At 38.0% G+C, this 20,913-nt stretch overlaps 1 protein-coding gene across 2 annotated transcripts in view; it reads right to left on the reverse strand.

Moving 5' to 3' along the window:
• Positions 1-520: 520 nt before the first annotated feature.
• Positions 521-20,913, reverse strand: part of LOC141391474 (uncharacterized) — a 103,218-nt gene continuing 82,825 nt past the window's right edge. The window contains exons 1-2 of one of the 2 annotated variants that reach the window (XM_073964350.1): positions 15,505-15,640; positions 521-2,151 (exon numbers count right to left, since the gene is read on the reverse strand). In XM_073964350.1, the coding sequence (XP_073820451.1) occupies positions 613-2,151; positions 15,505-15,522 (1,557 nt within the window). In that variant the 5' untranslated portion in view covers positions 15,523-15,640 and the 3' untranslated portion in view covers positions 521-612. Of the gene's footprint in view, positions 2,152-15,504; positions 15,641-20,913 lie in introns of those variants that run through there. The other variant, XM_073964352.1, reaches the window with a different exon arrangement.

Consider the following 20,913-nt stretch of genomic DNA (forward strand, 5'->3'; position numbering starts at 1 on the left):
GGCACTTTAGTGGCTACAACACTTCTCCACCAGAAATTGGGGACTTAAGTCCAAATTTTGGAATGGATCCATTAAGGATTTCAGGTATTTTTAAGTTGTTAACTACTTTTTAATTGGCTGCAATTTGTGTTACCATGCCCAAAAAAATTACCCAGAGTTATTGCTGGGCCTAGGTTCACGTTTTGAAATTCAAGTAATATTAAGTTTATATGTGTATTTTCGGTCTAGAGTGGCTGCAATTTTACAGATAATGTTCCCAGTGATTAAAAAACTTCTGCACCAAGCGGCCAGAAAACTTTCTCATTATTTCATTTTAGTTCATAATATTCCTTTTTTTACTTTGTACCCGATTATTCGCGAAATTATGGGGGTTTCACATTAAAACACTTTACTAGTCATTTCTTTTTTTTTTTTTTCAAATTTATTAAAAACATAATTAACAACATTCTTCTTATTCTATAATGTATCTTAAAAATACAAACAATAAAATGTCAAAAAACAGCGATCCCTAACTATTTAACTTAAAATACTAACAATGAAAAACTTGAACTCATAGTGGCTGCATTTAATACTGAAAACATCTCCCCACACACAAAATGTGAGTGGGTGGCCTTACCACCAACCACCCCCTTTGACTTTGTGCAACACCGTTTTAAAGACTGGCACCTTTACGGGGAAAGGACGTGCAACTTTAATGGGTACATATTTGACAACTTCATAGGGTACAGGTTTTTCCACTGGCACTGGTACATGCTTCTCAACCGGATAGGGTACTACACGTTCGACGGGAATTTTCAAATCCTTCTCAAAGGGTACTTGTACATTTTGGGTGATCGGCACGTGAATCGGTACAGGTTTTCTAATCGGAATAATGACTGTGTGCGATACGGGTATTTGTACTGGCTCATGAACGGGTACGTGCAATTTCTTCACAACCGGATACGGAACGTAGTTGATGACATCGGGTTGTTTCTCTTCATGATGGCCCCCAGCAGCACTGGGTGGAGTCGGTGGCAAATAATTGCTGTGATCGTGAGGCTGTTGTATGTCCTCGCCATATGATGAGCTACTCTCTGCTGCCTGTTCGACACTGTTGTAATTGTAGTCATCGGCCTGATGATAGGAGTGTTGTTGACGTTGCTGTTGCTGGGCATAATGCGGAGTTTCGTAGTGCGGTTGATATGTTTGGTGAGTTTGTTGCGTGAGTTCATTGTAACCGGATGGTGAATCGTAATGATGCAGAAAATTGCCTTCAGAGATTTTGTCGTTATTACTGCTACTGATGGAGCTATCAACGGCAATGCCTCCAACACCAACGCCACCACCACCTTTAGCTCCCGTATACTGTTGATAATAACTATTGTAAGGTGTTGACGCAACTGTCGAAGCTGAAAATGATGTTGAAAGTTTACCAAAGTTCCATGATGGCCGGAAACCATTACTTCCGCCATTATTTGACGTTGCTCCCAGACCAGCATTGTGCGTTCCGGCTGCCTGTAAATTATAAATAGCTGAGTGCAATGCTGCATTGCCACCCAACTCATATTGATGCTGTTGGTGTTGTTGTTGTTGACTAGTGCCACTCGTTGCTGCATAGTCATGCTCCTGCTGGTCCTCATAGATTGGTTTTGCCTCAGTGTATGCTGATGGTTGATGCGTTTTAATATGGCCTGCAGTTCCTGCATCATAACCATAACCAACACCGGTACCAATTCCCGAACTGCTTCTAATGTGTTGCAAAGCCGAAAGACTTGAAAGACTATTTAGAGTGGATGCCAATCCACCGGCAGCGGATGTAGCCAACGAAGAGTAACTTCTTTTTATGGAGTTACCATCGCTGGCTTGTTGAGCTTGAACAGCTGTATTGGAGGAATCTGAATTTATCTGTTGAAGTTGCTGTTGGTTGTGATGTTGCTGACCTTGTGCAATGTGACGTGCAAATCGCTTAATCGACCCAGTCATACCAGCATCAGCACCAGCCGTCTCAGCTATTGACGCTTTATTTATGTGGTGCTTTTGATGGTTCACATCCATTTCCGTTTGTTTTAATGACGTTGCAGCTGTAACCTCAGCCGCCATTGCTGTTGATGTTGTTGTGTATAATGATGATTCATAGACAATTAACACCGTTGCCAGGATAAGCAACGTTGGCTGTCAGTTTTCATTTGTTAGCGTTGAAATTTATAGTTGATGAGGAAGAGAAGAAAAAAGAGAAAGGCATTAAAACAATGTAAAAAGAAAATGTTATTACATTTTATATTTTTAATTTCAAATTTAAGGATTACAAAGGTGTTATTGGTTATCGTATTAGTTTTTTTTCAGATTCTGAAGGGGTTGTGGCCATTTAGATGGATCCGATCTCGGTCCTCAACCCATTGAACGTAGTGAATAAGGTATGAACTGAGACAACAAGACAGTTGGTCATCGGAAAGTTCAGGCGTTCAGGACATCGGAAAGTCCTGATAGAATATCAGAGCTGTGACGAAATATTGTCCATTCCATGTCACAAAAGCTTAATTTGGCTACCATAGGCTTACGCCAATGAGGCTTATGGTAAGACCAGGAATTTCTTTTCATCCTTCTAACGATGGGAGAATGCGTCATGCTGACATACTCTGTAATCGGTAGTAGAACGCACGCTGCATACGAGAAAGGCATTGAGAGAAAAAGAAATGTAGCTTTTCCTAAGTAAAAAATTTAGAGAGGACTATAGTCGACAGTTATTGTATATGATTGCGACACGTTATGTTATTGATATAATTTGCAACACAGGATAGATCAAGAGTTGGTATTCACATTTCGTAGTCGTAATTTGTCGGAAAATGCCACCAGAATTTAAAATTTGGACCAAAAATTAAATTTGCATATTTTTCCAATCCGACCACTTTTACAAATTATTGTCATCTTCTTTGACCAAACCTCTTACTTTGTGTCAGTATTAAAAAAAATCAATTTTCATATTTTTTCTGAGAAAACTTCCAATATTTTTAGGTTATTCGTATGAAAGAGCACATCTTAAACTACATTTGGAATTTTTGTTGTTGAAAAATATTGCACAGTTTTGTGACAAATGGCTACCTGCGAAAACCATTTTTTGTAAAAGCGTTTTGCGGTGCCAACGCTTGCTCGAAAACGAATGGGCCGATCTTCATATATTTTGGTGCGCGTTTTAAGAACCTAATAATCTTGTTTTTATGCAAGACAGAATTTTCACAAATCTATTTTAACAAAAATAGTGACCCTTTAAAATCAAAATTTCGATTTTAACGAAAAAAAATGCCCAAAAATCGGCTATACAATTTTTAAAAAGAATCTGCCTCGCTTAAAGACAGGGTTTTTATGTATAAGGTGGCGCAAAAGTAATCCTCCTATCAGAAAATGCTATAATGTCAGTTCTGTTTTTACATTTATGTAGTAAACACATGCGAAATACACGTTAATAAACAATGTTACGCTACACTGCTCCAGAACGCCATCCTTAATCACCACCAAGAGGAAGATGATTTTTCACCAAATATAATCATGAGTGATGAGGCGCATTTCCATCTTAGCGGGTACGTAAATAAGCAAAATTTACTCTTCTGGGGCACTGAAAATCCGCGTGTAACCCATGAAGAGCCATTACACCCGCTCAAAGTCACTGTATGGTGTGCTGTTTTCGCTGGAGGAGTCATCGGACCTTTTTTCTTCGAAGATGTCGCGGGCCAAACGGTTACTGTGAATGGTGAGCGCTACAGAGCAATGATCAACGAGTTATTTTTGCCGCAACATGATGAATTGGGATTGGAAAACATGTGGTTCCAACAGGACGATGCAGCGGCACACACTTCACGTGCCACAACCGATATGCCGAAGGATGTATTTCCCGGGCGCCTAATCTCCCGTTTTGTCGATTTGCACTGACCAGCAAGATCGCCCGATTTGACCGCTCCAGACTTCTTTTTGTGGGGCGTTTTGAAGTCGCGGGTTTATGTCAACAAGCCTCAGACTCTTTCAGCTTTTAAAGACCATATCCGTCAAGAATGTGAGAACCTATCGCCGGAAGTTTTGGGCAAAGTGATGGAAAATGCTATAAAAAGGGCTCAAATGATAATAAACTCTTTTCTTGCCCGAGCCCGTTGATATGAACACCACGAGTCTTCATCGGTTGGACATCTCTCGTGACTTGGATTTGTATCGCTTGAACTGTAATGATCAAATGTCGCCCATATTGCGTCATGCATATAGTGACTTGAATTCGAATGGCGTCGAATTGCAAGTCCATAGTAGACAGTGAGCTTGTCACTCTATTTTCCTGTCAAAATTTCTTTGCCTCCAAGCTTTTTGTTACTTTTTACTAAACTTCGAAGGCGGGACCCCATACGCTTTTGGACGTGTCCGATACATTCATTCTTTATTACTTCTACCTCGCCATATGGATTAGAATCGAGAATCGAGTCTCATTCATAGGTTTCAAGTGAATTCATTTCAGGGAATTTCAAAAAGGTAGCCATGGTGAGGTACATTAAAATTATGCTAAAAGAAGTGGTATAATAAACCAATAAAGTACGCCTAAACACACAAACCACTACGGGTTCTCCACTTTGGAAGGTCAACTCTAGCGTGATTATGGTTACACTATATGCCTGGCTGTAAATCTGTTATCTGAGCACTTACGTCATCCTAATTGGCATCAATGGAGTTCAGAGCTCCGAATACTCGCTCGAATTCAACTCGCGAGTGAAGCTCTTTTCGAATTTGAACAAGCTGAGGGGGCAACTTGCCCCCAGCGCCAAACTAAAACTTATCCCACCCTCAAATAAACTTGCCCCAAAACCAACCAAAAATATTGCCACCTGCCCTCAAATTTTCACTCGCGAGTAAATAGGAGCTCTGATGGAGTTTCCTTTCTTAATATATCTGACGGGGGTGGAACATACCTTCCAGGAATAAAGATATAGTCATTATACTAAAAATTTTACCACTTTTTAACACAAAGTTATGGTCTATTTCATCCGCTAAATATTGTCGTAAATCCAAACCTTACTTAAAATTTCGGGTCGATCAGACCATCATTGTGACCTACAGAGCCGCTACAAAATCGGATAAAAATTTTGTTTTTAGACCATTTTAGCTCCTAAATATTTCACAATCACCACCAAAAACTAATAATTTCTATTGTGGTGGGTACCCGACTTCCGTACAAATTTTCGTGACGATTGGTCCATAATTGCGGCCTGGAGTTTCATTACAATTTTTAATGGACACGTATCTCAAATTCTCGTCGAGATATGAATTTTGGTATACCACATTGGAGGGGTCTTTGACCATGTACTGTCGGATAAAAAAAACTTGTAATACCCTTTCCACATTCTTGTAGAGTATAAAAAGAAGAATTTGAATGAAGTTTTGAAATTCCAGCACAGAGTGAAACATTGTTCTGATGGCTTTCAAGCAAGTAAATCCTCCTGTAGATATTCATATATTGAAGGTTCTTTGGTTATGGAAAAATCGTTTCTCTAAGCTCTTGATATGCAATAGTAACCATGACTACGCTGTTTTAAAGCCATGTACAAAAGAGTTTTTCAGGCCGATAGTGATACTCCCATAAGGCATATGTCTCAGCTATTTAACTAGTTAGTTTGGCACAAGAGCATTCAACGCTCTATTGCCTTCTCTTGTTCGTTTTTCGAATTTCTCAGGAGACTTCAGGCAAACAAATTGTAGTGTTACACTCAGAATTACATTTCTCAAGCCGCATAGTCGCCACACGGTCAGTTTTGCCGAAGAAATAGGCAACCAATTGCTTCGAAGTTCTTTTTCCATGAACAACTTTCGTTGGATTTGGCTCGCTTTCCAAGACCCAAACGGTCGATTCCTGTTTTGTTTCGGGCTTCTTAGCATAGATCCAAGATTCGTCATATGTGACGATCTTACAAATGTCGTTTGAAGCACCGCGATTGTTTTTATTCACAATTTCTTTGCACCAATCCATAAGAGCCTTTTTTGAGCGATTGACCCATTTTGCTGGATGTAGCGAGAAAAATAAATTTTTGCCAAGGGTGCCTCTATCTAACGGTTTTATTTTTTTCTGGCACAATGTCCGATTTAGGGCCTCCCTCACGACCTTCGGTTTTTGTCGAATGTCGGCAACGATTGAATTCTTTAAACCAAATTATACACTGCTATAGGATATCCCGTTATCGACTTACAAAGATTTAATTTGATCGATGTACTCTTGCCGTGATTATCTGCGTCGAAAAATGTAAAAAATTGTCGAACGAAAATTGCAAAGTGATTTTTTCAAGTCACTGTAAACAACCCAACACATGGTCGTATGTCAAACTGTCCTGAGTACGCTCAGGTAAAAACTGTCAAACTTTCAAAAAAAAAAATCAAATGACTTTTGGCGACACTGCGTGTTACCTAGGCTAGAAAGCTTTCTAGTGCCCCTCGGACCTCTACGAAGATCAAATACAAAATTTATACCATTTTGATTGGATAAGGTGACGTAGTTGAACATTAACATGGCAAAGGCTAGTGCTTATCCCTCTTTTATCTCAAGTGGAATCTGACATTCCCGTGGTGTCACATTGAGAACTGTTTTTAAACCCCGTTTAATTTAGTAAGCTAACATGTGCAGCGTGTTCACCCATAAGACGTCGGGTTAGTAACCCACCCCCTATACAAAACCTCCACTATGAAAATAGTAACAAGTGTTGAATTTGTATGCCCTCCACCATGACCTATTGTGAACTGACCTGAAATAATTAGTTGTCTTTCTGTTATGAAAATACCAATTTCTAAAATTTTTGGTGGTGAATCCTAATTACGCATAACTATGAAAATCTGATAACGTCAAAAACGTGGTAGTTAGCAGCACCAGATTCAGCATCTACGTACCCGATTAAGCATAGTAAATAAAGTACGAAAAGACACAATACAGAAGTTGAAAATCCGTGAGCTTCAATAACACACAAACCACAATACATTCCACACAATTGGCTCGTTTGCTTAACGAAAGCACTCCTCGTTCGGACAACATATCAGTGGCAATCTGAAGTATTATTGGATACCAGAGGCCTCCACCAAGGAACATATGCCAGGAATGCCGTGCTGCTACCGAGGAGAAGAATGCGGGCTTATTCACCATCAGTAGCAACACGTAGCGCACGAGAGGAGTATCTATAGAAAAGGATTTTTTTTAACGATTCCATAGAACTCGGACCAACTGTGTAAGTCTGTATCTACAATTTTGAGGTAGTTGATGACTTCGTGTACCTTGGCACCGTCATAAAAACAACAAACAATATCATTATTATACATATATATTTTATTATATATTATATCCTTTCTGAACAATGCCCACGAAAAAAATTATATTATGGTAATCAGGACCCCAAGGACTACCTTCGATGGAACCCAGCAAAAATTTTGCCCCCAAAGATGCAGCTAAATCATATGTACAAGGGATTTGGAAGTGCATCAATTTGCATTTTCTCTCATTATTTTTACAAAATCGTGACTACTGAAAGATGCACTCCATTAGCACTGCATTTTAACTAACCATTTGGCATTGTATTTTAACTGACCCCTTGGAATCGCATTTTAACTAACCCTTTAGGGTAGAATAGGATGCATTCCAATTTGCATCCAAAGCACGTGTTTTGATGCAGTTCTTTTGATGTGCATTTAAAGGCACTCTTCGGAATGTGTTTTTATTCAGTTTAAAGATGCAATCAAAATGCAAGCCATTGCAAAATATACCAGAATAAATAAAAATAATATATTGTTTGTGTGAAACAAGAATAATAAGAATTTTATTACATTATGAAATTGCATCATTAAATTTTAATTCATTCGCAACTGATATTGTTTCCTCCGCTCTGTATTTAATCCAAACTGAACTGTTCTTCCTTCATCTGCTAAAGTGGTTCTTATATTGTCTTCCCATCATCATTTAAGAATTCGACATGTAATCCAGCATCAAACCATTAAGAAATTTTCTTCTCATGAGATTCCGCAAAAGTTCACAAATTATTTTATAAACAATTTTTGGAAATGTTTCTTTTTTTTCTGTTTTTAGACAAATTGACTACAAACTGATTTATGTACTCGTAGGGACCTCTAAGGACTGCTAATAAAATGTAGCGAACGAAGTGCCTTTTTCACGACTTCATTTGAACAGCATCCATATGCTATTAAAATGTTAGAAATGGATGTCAATCTTTGGATCGCATCCGAATGCGGTTAGAATGTAAGAAATTGGAGTGCATGTTTCACGAGTCTGATTGAACTGCATCCGGATGCTGTTAAAATGTGAGAAATGGATGTCATTCGTTGGATCGCATCTGAAAGCGCATAAAATGTGGGGATTGAGAGCCTCTTTCACTACTCCGTTAGAACTGCATCAAAACATGCCGTGAAAGAACTAATCTACATTGAGCTACTTCCAATTAATTTTGCTGTGAAATTTTAAAATGATCCTCGAATAGACTTAAGCAGCGAATATTTTGCACTTTTGTTAGGAAGGTATCCGAAGGAGCCCTTACTCCATACAAAACTTCGTAGCGACGGTCCATTTTTTCAGTTAGTCGCTTATCTCCTAGAGGTAGGAAGATCGTTATATCAAAAACCAATATTCCAATATTAATTACACTGTGAACAAACCCGGACTATGAAAACGATACAAAATCGATTAGTTGTCAATGGGAACCGTACCTAAAATTTTCTGAGCGATATTTTGCAGAACATTTCGAAGCTGAAAAAGTAATTTTGTGCTACTTTTATAGCGGTTCTTAAAATAATGGACGAAAAGGACATTGAAGGAAGCGAGTTAGAAGGTTGAAATGCTCTACGAAAATAATCCTAATTTGGTTTGACTGAAGACATGTCATCTCATAAATAAGCTAAAACAACAGTTGACAAATATATAACGCTAATTTAAGATGCCTTACAGGGTCTTCAACAGAACATTCATCACACCATAAATCGGAAGTTCGACTCACGGCGGATCTGTCCTTCGGGATTCTTAATATACTCATCAAGGGCTTTCATCCCCAAAAGGAATTATCTTTGCCTCAGATTTTCACCTCCATTTTGTGTCACAGTGTTATTAAGCTGAAACATTCCTCTATTGGAATTCAGTAACTTTAATCGATTTGTGTTTGTATTCTGTATTAATAATAACGAATGTTGCCAAAAAATTCTGAATAAACACCCTGAGGGTTTTTATTATAGCAGAAAATATATTGATTTTCTTGTCACGGGTGGAACCAATGGTCGTCTTCTACGTATCATTTTATTATGCGCAGCAATCTTTGTAGACTTTGTGATATTCAAGAAACATTATAACTAATATTTCAGAACCTTCCATTCGGCCAAAAACATTATTTTAAAGACAGGCTCTTAAAATTTCCTATCCATGGTATAAAAAACTATTCGCATTAGCTGGCTTTGATTCAATATACGTTTCGCACACAGGAAACACATACATATGTATTGCACTTTCCATCCACCCACCAAAGCTATCGCAGAATCATCAATGCTGACATGAATTCCCATGACCGATTTGTATGTAATGGCAGCGTATACACGGTATCATGGGATTAAATATAATGCCAAAACCCATCATTACGAATGGCTAAAATTGTCTGTGTTCTAGGTTTGGTAATCACACATTCACACACACACACATCCCATCATATCGTGTAGAACAACTGAAACATCCTTTGCCGTTCCCCCAAAGGTGTATGGTTGTTGCATTCATAATCACCGGCTATGCCGCTATCATTATCGTCATCGTCACTTAGTGCAGTGAACACCCACTGTATGTGTGTGTGATTTAGACCAGCCAAACAATCAACCAGTCAACCTGAATCGTCATCTGTTTAAGCCAAAGTTTATGTAGCTTATGTGTCTGTCTGCCTGAATGCAGAATGTTGGTTGCCTTCATAACTTAGCTGTTTTGTTGTTGTTGTTGGGTTGTACGTTGATTGATTTAAGTTTTTGGAGAGCGCTTTTGTGAATCTCGTGATTTGTTGCAAGCGAAATGCTTGAAGCAGTCACAACCTACCTACCGTCTGCATTGCTGAGTGTAATGCCAATTGTGTAATGTTAATGACAAACCAAGATTTATGATGCTTATGACTTGCCACCGTTCGTATTATAAAGATTGATATGGTATTTTCATAAAGCAGTAGAAGAGGTAGAGAAAAGTCTGCTGAGCTTGTTTTGGAAATAATGTTGATTTGCAGAATTTTATTGAGACATGATATCATAAAATGTTAGGGGATTTATAATAACTGTAGAAATATTTCAATTGGGTATCAGGAATTAACCCACAATTTTGGAGTCAGTAACAATTAGTTTCAAAATTTACAGAGTATTGATATACATCCTTGTGGCATATGAATGAATCATACAAAAATTGTGAAAATGTTATCTGTTATGGTCTGTCCCCTATATAACCATATCAATCCTGAGCTGATTTTCCAGTTTCTGCCGTAACACAAATAGTGATGTGCATGACAGAGGTGGTCGACTGTGATAAGCCATGGATATGTTTATTTGCGTAAAGCGCATTGATGATACCTTCATGTGTCTTTCTACGAATTCAACGTGGGCCGACCTAACGACCCACGAGTCTCATGCTACACCTACTGATGTAGCCGGGCTATATTATGTTGGCTTCTGAGTAGTGAAATACTGTAACTCATTTTTCGTGTTACCGATAAAATTCGGTAAAATTAAAATGTTTATATGTATTTTCAGTCATTAACGAAAATTTTCGGTATGTTAACAACGAAAAAAAAGAAGTCGCTAAATCCTAGCGATAGCAACAGTGTCGTGAATATATAATTTTCATTCATAATTATGCGTTTTAATTTGACCGATTTTTGTCGGTAACACAAACATGGAGTCACTGAATTCCACTACTGAGACTCAAACATAACAATGGCCCGGCTACATCAGTCGGTGTAGCATGAGACTCTGAGGTAGGTTGGATGCACTGAGTGGTACATTCTGGTATCATTAAATTTTGAGAGTCACTCCTTTTAATTGTTTCCGAGCCAAAAAAAGGGATACGTAGCCGAGTGGACACCTATATACTCTATTTTGGAACTTCATCTAAGTTTGGAAGACATATTACGATGTACAAAGTTTGGACGAAAATGATCCCTTCCTTCGAGAATTATTATGTTTACTAGCCAACACACGGACATGACGAGATCGAACTCTAAATTGTCCAAAATGGATGTGATCTTAACATATGTGCGTTATCTTCGAGACCAAATGGCGGTCTTAAGATACCACTTCCTGGAAGGTTTTACGTGGCTGAAATATTAAAAATAATGTCGGCAAAATTACGCTGAGGGATATTTTTGCCAGCATTGTTTTCTGGCCCAGGATTCGAACCCGGACAGCTTACAAGGCAGGTGTGTATGCCATTACACCATGATCGCAGCCATAGTTTTGTATTCGGTAACAAACTCGGCGTATTTATTTCTAGACAAAATTCCGTCATATTTTGCTAAATCGTCCGAGATTACCCAGGGCTATGTATCTGTTCCGTTTGCGTATTCACTAGATGTCAATATCGGTGATATGTAATGGATGCACTGTCCGAGGTAGCTGCTTGCTGCGTAAGAACATATCCCAGCGTTTCTCCAACTTCATCGACGTCGTCTTTAGTCGTCTCCAGCATCTTACATCACTAGTTCTTGTTCAGCACCACCTGCAATTCAATTGCAACGGTTTCCACAACAAAGTTACAACGATTTGCGAAAGGATGTTTCAAGAAGAAGACCTATCTCGATTGAGCTTTACTCCAGTGAATGGATTGTATGGGGTAGCAGCAGTAAAGTGTGGTACTATCAGGGTAGAGCTGCTTAATGTGTATATAGAGCAGATGAATAGCTAAGCCTTACGTAATATGCAGGATATAAGTTCGCTTTTGGAGGGCTATAAACATCTGGTGCAAGGGGACTTCAATGCTCATCAAGAGCTTTGGTACTCTGTCCTAGGTAATGACCAAAGGGGTACAGCGCTGGTCGAGCATATTTATAGCTCCACGTTTGCAAGGCGCATAAAGACGATCCTACGAGGATATGAAGAGATTGGCACAGCTCGCCAGACGTCACCATTGTGGAATACAGTCAAGGATACCAGCAGAAATAAAACGTTAGTCCGATTTCCATTCTGTCGCCCGTAGCAAAGATTCTAGATGCACTACTCCTCCCTATGATGAGAAGCTCTTTTCCAATTGCCCAACATCAGCATGGATTACAAAAAATGCACAGTACCACAACATCATTACTAGCAATATCCAGATATATCAATCGAGAACTGATCCAGAACAGGCCGTGTGATCGAGCAGTAATGTTGGTTCTTGAAACGTTGGATACACAAATATATGTGTGATACACAACAATAAGTCGAAGACCTGTAATGTGAATCAGGAAGTTCTCAAGGTGGGGTGTTATCTCCGAAACTCTTCAACCTCTACCTTTCTGAAATTCCACACTCCCCAGACGGCATAGAAGATCGTAATGTATGCGGATGAGTGTTTGATCTTGGAATCGGGTCAGGATGGGCTTCCCCCACCCAGGCATGTCGCTAGAGATTTACGAGAAAGTATAACGAGCCTATCAAGTTGGCTTGGATAGCATTCACACTGATGGAGTAGCGCAGACAGTACAAAGATACAGTGTGAATGTCGTACTCGAACCACCCTCATCAATCGCAACAGAAGAACTGCAGCTGTCAGGGCAACACAAGTGGTTTTAGCCCAATTAAGATCCGCACGATTCAGCAGCCTCAATTCGTGCTGATCGCGAATTGATAGCGCGACAACACAAGTCCTACATGTGTATTGGAACACACGAGAAGCGGCATTTGCTCAAGTGCCCACTACCTGTCTTATGTCATGGTTGCAGAATTCTTGAAACTGGATGCAGAGGAGCTTGGACCAGATAACTGAAAAGTTATACGAACGACTGAACGTTCTCGTATTTGTCTTGCTAAAATAACAAAAACAAGAAACTATGATATATAGTGTATAATAAGGGTATCACTGTATCGGCTCCGTCCCATTACCGGCTTTTCTTGGCTACTAAAAAAAGAACGCCAGCTGACAAGTGGTTTTAGCACAATTAAGATCCGGACGATGCAGCCGTCTCAATTCATATAGGGCCCGACCGAATTGATGCCACGATACCCAACACATGCCCTGCATGTGGATTGGGACCATACGATACGCTGCATTTGTTTAGCTGCCCAGCTGCCCAGCCAGAACTGTTAAGTCTATATAACTAGAATAATACACGAATGAATTTATTTGTGTTGCTGCAACAAAAACAACAACAAGGAACCACATCCATAATATTGTAGTGGATCATCAAGTCTGTTGAAAGATTTGAGCACAAATTTTTAGGAAGCAAACTTCTGATTCAGAGAGTACTCGACATTTTAAATAATGTTAAACTAAGTGTGGAAAAATTTTTACAAAGTGTTTAGAGTTATTATCTTCTGCACAATCCATTTTAATATGTGCAGGCAGGGGTTTTTGGAGCTTTTGGACCATTATCTCAGGAGGTATGGACATACTCAGGAAAATAATGGTACCGTTGTTATGACCGTGAAAACAACCATTTGCAAAAATTTTAAATAGATCCGAGGCGAGTTCAGAAACTGCACTTTTTCCAAATTTTGTGTGGGAGGTACCCTAAGCCCGGGACCTAAACAGTCTATATTCCAACCTGATACATGAGTGGATGAAGTAAGACGATGTGCAAAAATTGGACCAATCAGAAACTCCCTGCGAGAGTTATCTTGTAGATTTTCTTTTTTAGTTGTTACCGTCGGGGTTTCTTAGAGCTTTTAGGGCATTATCTCAGGAAGTATTGGCTTGCCTCTAAAAAAACTTGTACTGAGGTAAAGAATCGGCTGAAAAATATATTCAAAACTATGCCTCGTAGCTCGTAAACTTCACCTTTTCCGAATTTTGTGTGGGAGGTACCCGAAGGTGTGGACCGATATTGTCCATATTCGAACTTGATCTATATATGAAAGGAGTGTGTGTGCCAACTTTGGACCAAATCGAGTGTTCCCCTCGATTGTTATCGTTAACACCATTTTACAGAAAATGTTGAACGTTTGTGGTGGAGGTATCCGAAGAAGAGGACAGATATGGCCCACCTTCCATCTTAAACTAAACTTGGGAAAATGTTACGAAGTGCAAAATTTGGTTCGAATTGGATGATCCATTTTAGAGTTATCGTGCCCACCAACAAGACGAGCAGACGGACAAACCAACGGACATGGCTAAGTGGAGTCCAAATTGTCTGAAACTAATTTCGTCCTTGGGTTCTGAATTATAATTATTTCGATCAAAGTGGTCGTAGCCTAAAGGCCGAGGGTATAAAAAATTTCAAATGGGGCCAGAAAGTTAAAGTGCAGCCCTCGTTTTTTGGTTGTTACGTAAATTATTGTTGTCTAACGGGTAGTAAACGAGATGTAAAACTCTCAAAATTTTCTAAACATTTTGCAAAATCATGAGAAGTGGCTGTAAAATGTGCCTTAAAATCGCAAAACACCATTAATCTTTATATTTTATATTAATCTTTATATTAATCTTTATATGGATCCGGTATCAATATTTTGACCTACGGAGACGATTTAAGAAGTTGCGAAGGATTTAGCTCATCCGGAACAAATATCAAAAATATCAGATCGATAGCTTGATTAGAAATATTTTTATCACATATTTTCAAAGAAGTGCATCCACTGTGCTAAGTAATGTGATTAAGGCGCAACACTGAAGTACTCGGATCAAGTTCAACATTGAAGGTCGAAAAAGAATCTGCTAAAGTGGGTTCAGCATTAATCGAATAAAAGTCCGCATTGCCAAGTAGCATTGCAAAAAAAACTTGCAGTAGTCAGTCATATAATAATATAATAATTGTTCCACAAACATCCCATAAGGGACAAGGGAGACTTCTCTCATATCAATGAGTGCACCCCGATTCATTTTAGCTCAATGATATGGGACCTACAGTTTATTGCAGAGTCCGAACGGCGTGTCTAAGACACCACTTTTGTAGAGAAGTTTTACATGGCTGAAATACTCAGGAAATGCCGCCAACATTTCTGAGGGGTATTTTGCCACCGTTGAAAAGTGTTTTGATGTTGCCTGGACGGGAAATCGAACCCACGACCTTATGTGTGCAAGGCGGGTGTGCATACCATTGCACCACGGTGGCACCCAGTCAGTCATATACGATTGCGATTACTGATGTCGATTAAAATCGGTCTTGTTCACAACAAATCCAATTCAAATATTTGTAAAACGATCTCAAATCGCTTACAAAACATATTAATACAGATTATATTGTTTCTCGATTTATTTTAAATGCTTTGTAATAATCTTTCAAAGAACATTGCTATTACACTTCGTTTTATAAAAATTCACTTGCAGCACATTTAATCCTTAGTCCTTTTTGCTGCTCAAAGTCAAATTCTTACCAAATTGTTTGACATCATTTCGTTTCTGGTGGAAGTTCTCGTTTAAATTTTATTTAGGATTCTTTTTGCACAAGATTTCCTTTTTGTTCTGTTTTTTTTTCTTTCAATATTATTTAGTTTGTTTGTGTGTGCGCGTTTTTTCTTCTTTCGTTTATTTGTTTTTCTTTCCTTTCTATTGAAATATAACTTTATCCCTTTGTGGCGGTTGGCAACTTAATGTGAGTCAATGCAAAACTTGCATTTGAATTTATATGATTTGGAAATATTTATTTAAGAAGGAAACCCCAATTCAATCCAATCCAATCTTCACTCTCTCTCTCACACACACTCTCTTCAGGGCCACAAAGAAAGCTAGGAGCCACCAGCAACCAAGTTTAGGAAAAAGCCAACAAGCACATCTGAAAGTTAAAGCAAATGAATGCCAGCCAAAAAGAAAGATAGAAAGAAAGAAAAAAAAATTATTGCAAAGCAGCCAAAATGTAGCAAAACAAATGAAGCATAACAAAACAGTCTGCTGCGAATTGGATGCAAAATAATAACGCCAACAACAATGTGAGCTTAAAATAAAAACTCAAAGGAAGCTAAGCACAAAAGTTAAGAGAGCAGAAAGGAAAAAGAGTTCAATCGGTTTTTGGTGTATTTGTTTAAAACGTTACAGTTTTCTGCTGGTGCTGGTGGTGCTATATAGCACCAATGCCAATTGGGGAAATTGGCGCCAGAGTATGAACGGATGTAAATGTAAGGAAATCATTGTATGGAAATGCACAATGGGTTACGTTGTGCAGATTAGAATCATCTTCGATAGGTGAAAAATAAAATGTCCCTTTTTTTAAGGTGTATACTAGGAGAGCCTAAGCATGCCGCTGCCATGTTTCAAGAAGGTCTATATCGTACAAGTCCTTTGGTTATCTCCTTCAAAAATTTTCAAAGTTTCACCAAATGTAGTCATTTTGGACTTGATCTATTCTTTTTCTGGGCAAATCCGTGCTTCCTAACAGAGTAGTCCAAAAGTTTAATAATTAAACAATTAAGAACGGATTTAAGTTCGTCCGGACAGGACCGAAAACTCGGACAGAAAATTTTCAGGTAATGTTTTATACCCTCAACCACTACTAAATACCAAATTTCTGTTGTTTCGGTGGGATATTGGGGGCATAACCTTTAAAATACCGAACATGGGGGGCTTTTTGAAGACGTGGACCTATACTGATAATTTCAGATGGACAGCAACGAAGAGCAAATACCAAACTTTGGGCATTTCAGTGGGGTATTGTGGCCACAAACTTCAAAATACCTAAAATCGGAAGGTACCGCTGGAAATTTGCATACCCCTAACGAATACTGAATACCAAGTTTTAGTCATTTCGGTGTGATAATGAGACCAAATCCTTTAAAATATCGAAAGCGGGAGGTACCGTTCTGTAGGGGCTATATAAAAAAGTGAGCCGATATAGCTAATTTTCGATATCGAACATCCTGGAAATAACATAGACTTATATACCAAATTACAAAGCTCCCTCTTAAAAAAAAATTGCGAGCTCTATCTTGATTTCAACAAACGGACGGAAGGACGGACAGACGGACACGGTTCTATCGACTTAGAATTTTATGCTGAATAATAATATTTATACTTTATAGGTTCTTTGACGAATATTTCGATGTGTTACAAACTGAATGACAGATTTAATTATACCCTCGAATGACAGATTTAATTATACCTCGATACCTTTCGACTACTTTGTTCCCAAATACCTAATTTCAGATAATTCGGTCAGTTAAAAATTTAAAAATACCTGAAATACCACAACGTGGGAAAAGTTTTTAACCATAAATGCCAAAGGAAATCCAATCTTGCCCGAAAATGTAGATAAAAACTAAAAAACACCATTATTTGGGACCATACAAAAATGTGGGCCAACATATCGCTCATTTACTTAAAGAGTGGCATAACTCAAAAAATGCCTTTTCTGAGTTAGCAATTTCTATTTTTTCTACGACTTCTATTTTATCTTCTATCAAATTTTTATGTTGATATCTGTACAATTCAACGAGGTACAACTCATTTACTAAGAGTTTGGCATAATTCAACAAACATGTTTTTTGAGTTTAGGAAGCACTAAAGCACTTCAAATCATGATTGATCTTGCACAGAAATTTAGCAGTGGTACCTGGCTAGCTGTTTGCAAAATATGGTTCAAGTAGTTATTCTAGTTTTTGTGTAACAATCTTTTTAAGTTGGGAAATCAAATTTCAATTGCCAACTTAAAACGCGTTTTTCTCGAAACTGGATTTTTTGAGATGTGTCACTCTTTGAATAAATGAGCGATATGTATGTTGACAATATTTGTTTGAGAAGGTTTGTGGCCACTGAAAACCTAAGGCTATTCGATCAAAATTGACCGAGTTATAGCAAACTCGAGGAAAGATATATATGGGGGCTATATCCAAATCTGAACCGATATTTGTGCAAATCAGTAGAGCTACTCAGAGGCCTAAGAAAATGTTACATATTAAATATTCCATCAAGATTGGCAGAGTTATAGCAAAATCGGGGAAAGATATATATGGGGCTATATCCAAATCTGAGCCGATATGGACCAAAATTGAAATTTGTCATTCCTATGCCCTCACAAGTACTTGTGCAAAAATTTATCAACCTAGGTCAACTCCTTCTATTTTTGTCCACTTTTGTATGGAAGTGGCAACACTGTGCGCCGTGAGATTGTTGACCTATACTGACAGTTTTTAGCGAAGAAGTGCTGTGAACCTAAGAACTTCTATTGTCGAATTACAGCTAGTTCGGTTACAAATTGTAGCTAAAAACCTCAAAATACCAAAAATCTTGAGGTGCGGTTATATGGGGCTATACCAAAACGTGGGCTACTATAGCCCATTACTAACTTGACATGCTAAGGAAAAAAATCACTTGGGCACAAAAATATAGCCTTCTAGCTCAATTAGTGTGGAGGCTAGAATGATTACGGACTCAAAATGGTATCGCGATAAGGTTATAAACGACTGCAAACGGAAAAACAAACTTAATATACCTTCCATGCTATGGTTGAGGGTATTAACTATTGCTACGATGGCTAGCTAAGATAGTTATCGAAAGAAATGACTGGCATTGATCCAACCTTTGCAGTCGTAATATTTTCTTAAAATTCCAAGACGGCCTACTTCCTTCGAGTATCTCTTCTACAGGCTGAAGTCCTTGCTCTCCTATTTGCAACGATAAAATGTTCGTGGGCTAAGCTTCCTGACATATTTTTTGGAAAACCCTAAAACAACACTTTGCGTTTAAATCAGTTTGAAGGCAATTTCTCGGATTCGTTTTTATGTTCTAATGGTTTTAGGAGTACAGGTTTTACTGCAGTACAAAAATTCCGCCCAAGTGGAGTTCTTAGGGATCTGTTTATAGCAGATGTTTGGCACTAAGCTATAGTTTAAGAACCACATATTACTATGGTTAGCATATTTGAAATCGTTGGCAATCACTATTCACCCCATTGTGCAAAATCATCAACATTTTATTCTCCTCATTTATTTATTCACAAACTCTAACACAGAAACGCGTTATGCCAGCCAAATTTTCAATTTTTGAAAACGAAAATGCAACCAGCTAAAAAACAGCTAAGCAAAGCAAGCCTCAATAGAAAGGAAACAGGGCAGACATAAGTTTAGACATTGATGATGTAGCTGGGTTCGCTTATTCGTTCAAAAGGAAATTGAAACGGATCAGCCAAAAAATATAAAACAACATTGTAAGAAGAGAGTGTAAGATTTAAGTAAATTGTAAATGTTTAGACAATCGAAACGGAGTCCAAGTGTATTTTGTTTTTTCTTTGTAAAACGAAAATGTAAGTTAGTAAGTTGCAAAGTCAATACATGCAGATGCAAGATGTTTGTCCGTCCGACTGCCTGGGTATTATGTATTTGCTCCTATTATCACTTGTACATGCCAATGTTTAACATAAATGATATTCGTTCGGCACACTGGTGGGGCGTGAATAACAATGTCTGAGCGGCTGAAATGGTGTGCAAGTAACGGTTATGCAAATGTTATTCAAACTACCTTGAAACAGTTTTCGTTACTCTTTTAGCCTAAAATAATACTAATAAAATATTATTTATGACAAGAAGTTTATGCTTGAGGTATTTTTATGTCAACATCATTTTAGGTCGTTGTGGGAAAATTTAATATTATAATTTTTTCTCAGGCTGGTATTTTAAGGTATTTAAGAATGATCATTATTATAAAGGAATATATTTTTAATTTAATAAATAAATTATTTTCAATATAATATTTTTAATTCAATAAGAAAGAATAATACATAGAAGGAAATATATCCTGCTTGAACAAAGTGTTCTATTGAAAGACATTTTATGTTGAAGTTGTGACCACCACCACATATTCAGAAGTTGTGTATGACAGAAGTACTCAGGGAATGTCGCTTTCATTACGCGGAGGGGTATTTTTGCCACAGTTGGAAATGAGGAAATTGAATCCTTTGAATCAGTCTATAAGGTAGATGTGCTCCCTATTGCATAAGGATGGAATTGTCAAAACTACATAATTTGTCAAAACTATATAATTTGACTTCACAAGAAGAATGGCGAATAGATAAAAATTATGAAAAGAAGTCCAAATGTTGAAACTATTAATGATAACAAGTAAAAAAGTAACTGTCGTCTTCGCCGACAGAGATATACCCTCAGCCTATGTGAATTGAAACTTTCATCCACGGACAGATCGAATGTATTTAGGGTCTTTTCAGAATTTCGTATCCCGTTTCAACTTTCCGAAAAAAATATGGATAAGGATGTACATATATAACTTCAAAAGTGTTGCGGAGGAAGTATTTTAAGTAATGGACCGACATAGTCCATTATGGAAGTGGATCTTATTTTGGGAGTCTTTTCGAGGTATCGCGCCCACTAGTCACTTCAGTAGGTCGTATAACTTTTGGTTACGCCAGGAAGCATGAAATTGTCCACGGAAGACATAATAATCTTCGATCAGACCCTAACTGCACTTAGACCCTAAGAAAAGGACCGATATTGACTATTTTAGCAGTTAAACTACATTTTGACAAAATATTAGGAGATCCAAAGTTAGGATCAAATTGATTGCCCCGTTCAAGAGATACCTTGCATAACATTTTAGTGACATTTTTTAATTTTTTTTAAATACAGTTGTGGACCATTAATGCCTATCTTCGAACTGAAACTAAGTTTGGACAAAATATGACGAAGCAAAAATTTGAACCAAAATGGTTGATCAGTTCGAGAGTTGTCGTGCGCCCGGCTGTTTTCTCAAGAAGTATGGACTTGCCCCTGAAAAAACGTTTACCGTCGTAATTGAGGCAGCGAATGCAAGTTGCTTCAACAAACACCAAAATGATTCGAGAG

The sequence above is a fragment of the Musca autumnalis genome, unplaced genomic scaffold (genome assembly GCF_047663935.1).
Source record: "Musca autumnalis isolate F117 unplaced genomic scaffold, ASM4766393v1 scaffold_1, whole genome shotgun sequence".
Classification (NCBI taxonomy): domain Eukaryota; kingdom Metazoa; phylum Arthropoda; class Insecta; order Diptera; family Muscidae; genus Musca; species Musca autumnalis.